The sequence below is a fragment of the Trichomycterus rosablanca genome, chromosome 2, assembly GCF_030014385.1.
Source record: "Trichomycterus rosablanca isolate fTriRos1 chromosome 2, fTriRos1.hap1, whole genome shotgun sequence".
In the NCBI taxonomy this organism is placed as follows: Eukaryota; Metazoa; Chordata; class Actinopteri; order Siluriformes; family Trichomycteridae; genus Trichomycterus; species Trichomycterus rosablanca.
This window is the reverse complement of record NC_085989.1, coordinates 47,106,430-47,117,160: the sequence shown is the minus strand read 5'-3', so window position 1 is coordinate 47,117,160 and position 10,731 is coordinate 47,106,430. Positions and strand designations below refer to the sequence as shown.

Below are 10,731 nucleotides of genomic sequence, written 5' to 3'. Positions count from 1 at the left end.
ACGTTGAGTTTAAGGGTGCAAATTTCTCCACAAAGTGCATCGAGTTTCAAAGATTTCGAGTTTAGGGGATGTCAAGTCACAAGCTACTACTGTATGTGTATTTTGTACAGCACTTTATTACAATAGACATTGTCTCAAAATATCTTTCCAGCCCTAAATATTATACAAAAGAAACCTTGAGAGAAACGAGACTTAACAGCAACCTTCACCTTCAAGTTTGAGTTCAAGAGGCTTTATTTATTTAAACAAAAGAGTGTTCCTCAAGGACCAGCCCAGGCGCAAACAACACAATACACACAGTGCAGACAGAAAATTTAATAAATACAATAACTACAATAAATCAATGAATACAAGAGAAATTTTTAACCTAAGAAGTGAAGTGATGGGACCAAAAGACACTACAGGACCAAAGACAAGTGTGATGTTGAGTAAATGTAAAATGGAAAAAATGGATGTACAACACCTACACCCCCCTTAAAGAACCACAGGATATTTAAATGAATTCAAATTATAATAAAAAATGCTCATTAGTTAAAAAATAAGAATAAAAATGGATAAAAAGGCTGCTCAGGTGGTGCAGCAGTAAAAAAACACACGCTAGCACACCGGAGCTGGGATCTCGAATACATCATATCGAATCTCAGCTCTGCCTGCCGTCTGGGCTGAGCAGCCACGTGAACAACGATTGGCCTGTTGTTCATATAGGGGTGGGGTATTAAGCTGGATAGGGTCTCCTGATGACTGATGCAACTACGACCTCTGCTGGCTGATTGATGGGAAGGAGTGAGTTGATCAGGGTGTGTCTCTCCAGGGCTAATCCGCATTAGCACTCATCTAGTGCAGGTGAAAAAATGCATATGGCTGCTGCCTACATGTCGGAGGGGGCGTGGGTTAGCTTCATTCTCTTCAATCAGAGCGGGGATCGGCATTAGGGAGAGGAAGCGTGATGCAATCGGGCAATTGGACGCACTAAATGTCGGGAGAAACAGGGAAGAAAATGCATAAACACAAAACAAAAGTATTTAGAGTTCATAATCCTTTAGTCTGTGGAAGAATAAAGTATGTTGGTTACTTCTGGACATTGTAAGTTGTAGTTACTGTAGATTCTTATTATATCCAGCAGTCCAGTTCATGTCAGCATGACAGCCTCAAACCTACATGTTTCAGCCTCAGATTTATTTATTTAATTATTAGGATTTTAACATCATTTTAACCAGCTAGCACATCAGAGCTGACATCTCAGACTAATGAGTTCGAATCTCAGCTCTGCTACCGGCAGGCTGGGCGCCTACACGAACAATGATTGGCTTCGATGTCTGAGGAGATTCACCATAACTGATGCAATTACGGCCTCTGCTGGCTGATCGATGGCGTCTGCACAGAGACGGGAGATAACGGGGTTCAGTGTGTGACTCTCTGTGCAATAAACTGATCCCACCTCGTGCAGAGAAAAAAAGAGTCTACTGCACACGTGTTGGAGGGGGGCATGTGTTAGTCACAGCTCTCCTCGGTCAGTAGTGGAAGTCCGATTGAGTAAAGAGCAAGCAAAATGCAATCGGGTAATTGGATATGACTAGAAAACCTGTCCTTCTTCAGACAGATGCCTTTCAATGTCTCTAGCTACATCAACACTGTAGCTAAGCTACATTGGTAAGTTCCCCTTCTTAAGATACTTGACTAGTAATCACAAGGTTGCTGGTTTAAGCCCCACCACCAGCCACTGCTGGGCCCATAAGCAAGGCCCTTAACCCTCAATTGCTTAAATTGTATGTAGTAATAATTGTAAGTTGCTAAATGATGTCAAAGTAAAATTTTGCTCAACACTTGGCTTTGGTCATCGAGGGCTGGTGAGGAGTGTAGGTTTGTGAAATTGTAAGTTTGGTGCCAGGCACTTTGCCTCTTAAAACTCTGTGTGTGTGTGCGTGTGTGTGTGTGTGTGTAGATCCAATGCACATTTTCTCATGCCTTGCCGTTGTATACTGAGTAAACTGGGCGGTGTCAGAAAGCACTCACACTGAACACACACTAGATTCCCATAGATCACGAGGTTTGCTGCTGGACGTCTCTCAGTCAAAGTCTCGCCGAGTTCCGTCTGACCCGGCGATGACCGACAGAGAGATGAGTCTGTGATCACTCACCACCACTCAGAAGAGCTTCACGTTCCTCCGATCCTCTCAACTCGGAGAAAACACAGACGGCTGAGGAATGACTAGATTTATTACATTTATTCTTGTAAAGATGAGCAGGGAATGATACATGTTGAAAATATTTACATAAAAGCACTGAGTCTTCTCCTACGACGCTCCATGTGATCTAAGGTTTCGGGACGATTAGTCTAGAAGCGCTCCTTATTTCAAAAGCTCCTCAGATACTCCAGGATCTCAGATTCTGTCCTCTGTCCTAATCCCGCAGTCTTTTATTGGGTTTGAGGTCAGGAAGACTATGACTGTGTGTATGCCTGTAGTTCGGTTCCTTTAATCCAGACCAACCCAAAAAATTATATGATGGTGCATTTTAGTCCTGGTTTGCAAACTAAAAAAGTGATGTATGAAGACAGTTGTTAGCAGATGTTATGGCTAAAACATTCACTTACTTTCTAAGCTGGTTATCCTAATCATGGTCCTAGAACCTATCCCAGCTCTCCATGGGCGCAAGGTACACAGAAACACCCTGGACAGGGCAGTCCATCACAGGGTACCACAAATACTTTTGTCCATATAGCGTATATTAACATTATAGTGGTCTAATGCAGTAACCTTTCGGATGTTACCAGCCTAATGTCTAAAAGCCGTTTCTGTTGGTAATTTATAAACGTAAATGTACAAAACAACCCAAAGTTTTGTTTGACAAAGAATTGTGTGTTCCAGGCATTCAGTCACTGAAAACTCTGGAACGTCTGCTGGTCTGTTTTACGAGAGCAGAAAGTCTTTAGATGTTTCTCCACATGAGTCGGAGCTGCAGGAGAAGAAGATGAACTGAACTCGCTCTGACGTCTGAGAGAAACCCAACACCACACGAAGGAAACGAGAACCTCTGTGTTTATGGGTTCAGGAGAGGATCATCACACACACACACACACACACACACACACACACACGAAACCTCTAATAATGCCTAATCTATATAATGCCTATACCTAACCCCTAACGTCATGACCCAAAAAGAAAATATTTTTAAAGGGTTTGAATTACTTTGTTTCTGTTATCTCGCTCTCTCTCTCGCTCTCTCTCTCATACACACACACACACACACACACACACATACACACACATACATATTTATGTAATTAATGACAGTATAACTGTGTGGTATAATAATAATAATAATAATAATTATTATTATTATTATTATTATTATTATTATTATTATTGCTTTTATTCGTTTTATTCTCTTAATAATGATAATAATAATTATTATTGTTGCTTTTATTTGTTTTATTTTTTAATTATTATTATTATTATTATTATTAATATTTGTATTAATTATTTTATTTGTTTTGTTTTTATAATGTACTATTATTAGTAGTAGTATAGTTATTAGTATTGGTTTTATTAGTTAATATTTTTATTATTTATTATTATTATTAAATATTATTATTATTAAATACTATTATTGTTATTAAATACTATTATTGTTATTAAATATTATTATTATTATTGCTTTTATTCGTTTTATTTTCTTAATTATTATTATTATTAATATTATTATTAATTATTTAATTTTTTTGTTTTTATAATGTACTATTATTAGTAGTATTGTTATTAGTATTAGTTTTATTAGTTAATATATATATTTTTTTTTTATTATTAAATACTATTATTATTATTATTATTATTATTATTATTTATTAAATACCATTATTATTATTATTACTATTATTATTATTTATTATTAAATATCATTATTATTATTTATTTATTATTAAATACTATTATTATTATTATTATTATTGCTTTTATTGTGTTGGGGGGTAATAAATAGATAAATATATTCTACTCACTAATTTTGTGTAATACTTATAGCTTTGGTCCATCTAATGCTCATTTTATGGCTCTGGCCTTGTGTAAGGTTAATGTTTAGTTTTTATCTAGAACCGTCCTCAAATTTATGAAAGGTTTTGCTAAAGCAAAGCAAGCCAATACATCTAATATTTGCAGAGCCCAAAATTCATAATGTCACTCTGGCTACTACTCATGTCAGGTCCATAAAATACCCAGGGTTTGGGGGCCTTTACATTTTATTGACGTATTCATTCTTTATTCACAGCACATTGAGTAAAGATAATGACTGGACCCAGGTCCTCAGGGTTTTATTTTTATAATATCAATAGATTGTTTATTTTAACATGCATGATGTGACTGAACAATGACCAGAGGGGAGAATCAAACAGGTCTTTTGGTCCCTAGAGCCACATGTATTTGTGAATTACATGCATTACCTCATAGTAACCACTAGATGTCAGTATATTCACTTTATTTCCTAAAAGTAGACAAACGGACGGCAGCATTAGCTGGTTGATGACCTGACCTGGTGTCTGTAGCCAAATGATCTGTTGCTCGCATATACTGGACAGTACTGGTTGTATACTGGTAAGCCAACACTAGTGATGTTGGGCAGCAACTAGTGACCATTCTGTCTTCTTGTTCCTTTATGAAGCGGTTAGTAAAAAAAATTAATGTGTTTCTGTAGTGGTATGTATTTGTAACATGGATCAGCAGCTGAAGGAGTCGTGTCCTTCTGTTTTGCTATCGCAGATGATTGATGTGTCGGCTGTTTTTAATTGACAGTAATTTGTGCCTCAGTAGTGCTAATTTGCTTCAGTGGGAGTTGCCAGATCCTCTGTCTGGTCAGGGCTTTGCATAGTCTTCATTGACCATGCTTTTTGCCCTGGGTACAGTCATACTGGGACAGAGAATGACCTTTCCCAAACTTTTGCCACAAAGGAAAGTACATTTAAATAAGAATTCACTGCATTAAAGTGAGATATTTGGGTTGCAGTGATCCTACGACTTTCTCAATAGATGCACTGTGATGATGATGATGATGCAGGAACAGAAATGAGCTTATGATGACTGATTAAACTCTGGCTGTGTCATTAAAAGCAGGACTGAATGGGCGGTGCAGGACCAGATGGTTCGGTCTTAATCCGTCTTCACAAACATTAGGATTATTCTCAGGATCCACATTCACAAATAAGCCAACTCCACCCACAATATGGGGCTCTCTGGGGGGCAAAAAATCCTAAAAGGACTGAAAAGTCAAATAAAACCTACAGACGCTACAAAGTTTTACATTTTCTAAGAAGCAGATAATGTATAAATTAATTTAAAGAGGTTTTAATGGGTTTTTTAAATTTATTTGTTTTATGAATCAGTGCGTCCAATTGCCCGATTGCGTCATGCTTCCTCTCCACCCGCTCTGATTGAGGAGAACGAAGCTAACCCACACCCCCTGCATCTTATCACCTACACTTTGACGAGTGCAGTGCAGCTCAGCGTTGTGTACGGAGAGACACACCCTGACAGCACTCTTTTCTCATCTCTGTGCAGGTGCCATCAATCAGCCAGCAGAGTAATTGCACCAGTCATAGGAGAGAAACCCCATCCGGCTTAGTCCCGCCCATATCTAAACAACAGGCCAATCGTTGTTCATGTGGCTGCTCAGCCTTAGCCGGCAGGCAAAGCTGTGATTTGATACGATGTATTCGAGATCCCAGCTCTGGTTCCAGCGTGTGTTTTTACTGCTGCGCCACCTGAGTGGCGAGGTTTTAATAGTTTAAGGAGCCAAAGACTTCTGGAACTTTATAAGAACCAAAACTTTTGAACTAAATGCCTCTGAAAAGTCTCAACAAATAAAATAATTTACAAAAAGTTTGTTTTGAGTAACTAAAGGCAAATAATCCATTTAATCAACTAAAGACTTCTGGACCTTCGAATATCAAATAGAGTCTGAACCTTTGAACTTTGTAATGCTAAGATCACGCTACACCATTTTAGCCCTGATTTCAGCTCACCAACAGGTTTTAGAGACTGTTGAAAGAAGCACGAGCTTGGGGACAAATTGACCTTCACTCGGGGTTTGTATATCACTCTCAATTGCTGTGTGTGAATTGTTCAAAAATGCAATCTGAGAGGCTCACCAATCGCTTGCAGACTCTAGTAAAATATCTAACATGCTAAATATCTGGACCTGTCGGCAACCTAAAATCCTTTAGTGTGATCAGGTCACGACTGGCAGCAGGTGCGGTGAACGCCAATGAGAACACAATATATAGAGTGTAAGGGATGTTGGCACACAAGTGGAAAATGGAAAGTTTTTTACATTTACTTTGACTTTTATTTGATGTCGGACAGGATGAACCTGAGATATTTCATGTTTTATCTTCTCAACTTAATTTCATTTATTAATAACCATCCATTCCTGCATTTCAGGTTTGCAACACATTCCAGAAAAAAGTTGGGGCGGGGGCAATTTAGGGCTAGTAATGAGGTAAAAAAAAAGAAATAAGTAATGTGATTTTAAACAGGTGATGTGAACAGGTGATTGTAATCATGGTTTGGTACAAAAGCAGCATCCAGGAAAGGCCGAGTCTCTGAGGATTAAAGATGATCTCAGGATCTACAGTTTGTCAACAAATGTGTGAGAAAATGATTAAAATGGTGCAACACAGAACAAAAGTGCAAGACAATACAGTATACACAGTGCAGATAAAAAAAAACTGTATAATAAATACAGGAGACATTGTCTGATCTAAAGTAACTGAGGGAGACAAGACTAGAGAGAAGAGTAGTGTTCCCTTACATGGTATTTAATTTGTATTAACAAATGAAATGAAGTTGAGCAGACAAAACATGAATTATGTTGGGTTTGTTCTGTCTGCAATGAAATAAAAGTCAAAGTAAATGTAAAAAAAAACACTGATTTTGTTTTAATGTGCATCCTTCATACTGTCCCAACTTTTCTGATTTGGGGTTGTACTAGGAGGAACCCTATTTGCTCACAGCAGAATTTTGACCAAGTTTGCGCTGACCTTTTCAAAATGTCATTAGTGGAGAGAACTTATGAGCAGTATTAATTAAGAGAAGTTTAGTGCTTCTGTGTCATTCTTTTAATACATTAAACCACATTAAGCTTTTTTTTAATGATAAGCGTTTAGACTCTTGGAGAAGCTGAATCTCACAGTTTCTCAGAAGTTGGAGCTGTAACACAAGTTTAAAAGTGAAACAGTAAGGAAAATCCAGATAAACACAGATACATGTGGAGCTTTCAGAGTGGATTTAATGGTTGTTCCACACAAATGCAGATTCGTCTCATATTCACACTGATGACCTTTTTTCTGCACCGCTCAAGCCAAGCACTGAACAAAACGACTGTTCATTGTTAATTTAAAATTAAATAAATTTATTTACAGTTTTTCTCAGTCGATTTGGTACATTTCTCACATCATGATTTACATTGGCATCACAAGTGCATTTCTCAAAACAGTTGAAACTTTTTCAAAACTTAATGAAATACCTGCAAAAGCACGTACTTCGCTCAGAATTCTTTGTTGTTGCCTCAAAAGCAAATATTTATGTCAATCAACTTGTCGGTGCCATCAGAATGTCTAGTCTGTGTGTCATTGCCTATGAACAAGGCTGTCAAAATACTTAGTCATGTTGTCAGTGCAACAGTGTACACTGTAAGTATATTCTGATGGAAACTAGCTAAGCTTTTGATTACAAGAACGCTGCACATTCTGTGGGATATCAGTTGAAATGGTACGTGTTACACACAAAATACAAACTTACACAGAACACAAAGTTACGCATGACTGTATGTGGGAGACTGACAGCAAGAAATTAGACTGGAATCAAATTGGATGTCCTGGAGTGCCTAATACAGCCTCTGCAGACATCTGCTGTGATATCCTCACAAGCTGCATCCATGGCAGTCAGCAGGTCCATCTGGGTGTGCGGCTGGTGATCGTATACCTTCCATCTCCAGGCTGAGAAGAACTCCTCAATTGGGTTCAGGAATGGGGAGTAGGGTGGGAGGAATTCCATCAGCATTCTATGATGAATGGCAAACCATTGCCTGATGGTGTTAGAGTGGTGAAAACTCACATTATCCCAAATGACCACATATTTGGGCAAATCCTCTTGCATCACACCTCTCTCATTATCAGGGATGAGATCCCTGTTGAGGGTGTCCAAGAATGTGACGAGATGCTGTGTGTTATAGGGCCCTATAATGGGAATATGTGTAAGCACGCCATTCTCTGACATAGCAGCACACATTGTGATGTTTCCTCCCCGTTGGCCTGGCACATCAATGGTAGCCCTTTGGCCAATGATGTTTCGACCACGCCTTCTGCATTTTGCAAGGTTGAAGCCAGCCTCATCCAGGTATATAAAAGTGTTTAGTGGTTGTCTTGATTCCAGCTCCATGATACACTACAGCACAAAAGGAGTAATGAAGTACATATAATGTTCATTTTGGAGAAGAAACAGTTACATACATTTCAGCCATAGCAAATGTGTCCGTATGCATAAGGGTGTTACCTGTACATACTGGTACCGTAGCTCTTTCACCCTGTCACCATTTCTTGGAAATGGAACTTTGTACAGCTGTTTCATGCTCATCTGGTGTCATTTCAGAACCTGGTCAATGGTGGAGATGCTTACAGATTGAATATTTTGAAAAACATTGTTGTCCTGTATAATGGCTTGCTGGATCTCCCTCAGCCTTATGGCATTATTTGCTATGACCATAGCACATATAGCCTCCTCTTGCTGAGGTGTGAAAATGGGACCTCTGCCACCCCTATGAGCTAGTCTTGCAGTCCTATATTGTATAAGAATGCAAAAATGCAAAACATAAGATTGAATAACATTTCAGAATTTATGTCAATGTGCAGCATTACAGCAGAGTGCACATTTCTGAATTACATACCTGTTTTCTCTACGAAACGTTTGAACGATTGAAGACACAGTTGTTCTTCCAATATTCGGCTGCACCCGGTGACCAGCTTCAGCCATTGTAAGACCATGATTTAAAACATGGTCCACAATTGTTGCCCTTATTTCATCTGGGACAAACCTATGGGCATGGACTCTCCTACCTCTTCCTCTGTTTTGTCCCCTCAGCCTTCCACCACACAGCCTTACCCCTCTTCTGTTCACCCTGTACACGGCCTTGTCTTTCCATTGTGAGACTTTGTGACACTGCAATGTTTTGTGTCTATATATGTTTGTCAACTCAAGGTTCATGAGATGCACCTATGGTTGAGAGCTGTTTGACCATTGGTTGATCTAAACCTTCACAAATTCCCCTTCTTAACTGAAAGCTAAGATTCACCCGAGAACAATTTAATCAATTTAGGATAAATTACCAAAATTTACCAAAAAAGTTTCATAGAAATGTACAAATTATGCCTGAGAGATTATGTTCAGCACTTTTGCATGTAATGACCTAGGCAATGACCCAAAGCTTAAATCTTTTGGAGGGTAAGACAATTCAACAGACAATCAGTAGAACACATTTTGATAAACATGACATAAGCAATTGATAATGCAAAAAACAGCAGACAATCGTACATGACCATTTGCATGAATGTACAAAAGCATTTGCAAAATGTGAAACACAATGAGAAATGCTGTTATGATCTGCACTAGTGACAAGGAGATGTGGAGATTGAATGAACAGTTTTAAGAATTTTAATTCTGATCTGAGAAATGAACCAAATCCACTGAGAAACACTGTAAAGAAAAAAAAAAAAAAGCTGAACACTTCGAGTTTAAGGGTACAAATTTCTCCACGAAGGGCGTCAAACGTGTCAATTCAGAGATTTCGAGTTTAGGGGACGTCGAGTTACAAGGTACCACTGTATTACCTAGTGTACAATGTCCCACACTGCAGGGTTTATTTTGTATTTTGTTTTTTAAAACATAATGTCCACCAAGTGACCAGTGAGTACGCAAACCCTTAACACCTTGTTTTTTTCTTTTGTTAAATTGCGTATGCATATATTTGTTTGTCTCCTCTATAAATTGTGTTTATGTGGGAGCTAATGTGAGGGATGCAGCTTCGGAGACCTTTCTGATTGGTTGAAGAGAGTCAGATAAGAGGATTAAAGTATTATTACCCCAAAGGCAGTGAGAGAGGGACGTGTATGTAAGAGAGATTTACTTACCATGAGAGTCCGCTTGAGATAAAAAGACCAAGTAAGGTTGAGCGAATAGATAATAAGACATATACGTCAAAGAAAGAGCTAAACTTCTAACATATAGGCAAAAAGAGTACGATATATATATAGAGAGAAATACAGATGGACAGAAGAGATGATTAGGCAGTGAGCTCTAGCATTAATCCAGGCAACATTTGTCCAACAGAAGACAGTCTAAAAGACAGAACCGCTAAAAGACGTTGCCGTCATCGACAGCCGCCGCCATGCTGGGCACCCAGGTGGACGAGCTCGAGATCGACCCTATGACCCTAAACCTCATCATCCTAGTCACCAGCTACGTCATCCTCCTGCTGGTCTTCCTCATCTCCTGCATCATGTACGACTGCCAAGGAAAAGATCCCAGCAAAGAGTACGCTCCGGCCCCGCTGCCCGGTGCCAACCGGGCACCCATCCGCCTGGTGGTCATACAGAATTCGCCCACTTGCCAGGAAAGCACCAGAGACGTCGCAGCATCCAAATCGATCGGTGGCGAGACGAGGGAGAAGAAGACCACCGTGGTGTAG

General features: G+C 39.0%; 1 protein-coding gene across 1 annotated transcript; it reads left to right on the top strand.

Moving 5' to 3' along the window:
• Nucleotides 1–10,431: 10,431 nt before the first annotated feature.
• LOC134309247 (small integral membrane protein 36-like) lies at nt 10,432–10,731 on the top strand. The gene has a single exon (XM_062990898.1). It carries the CDS (start codon nt 10,432–10,434, stop codon nt 10,729–10,731), a length of 300 nt encoding a protein of 99 aa, XP_062846968.1.

Excerpts from the sequence above, each read along its gene's own strand:
- LOC134309247 (XM_062990898.1), top strand. The coding sequence starts at position 10,432 with ATGCTGGGCACCCAGGTGGACGAGCTCGAGATCGACCCTATGACCCTA.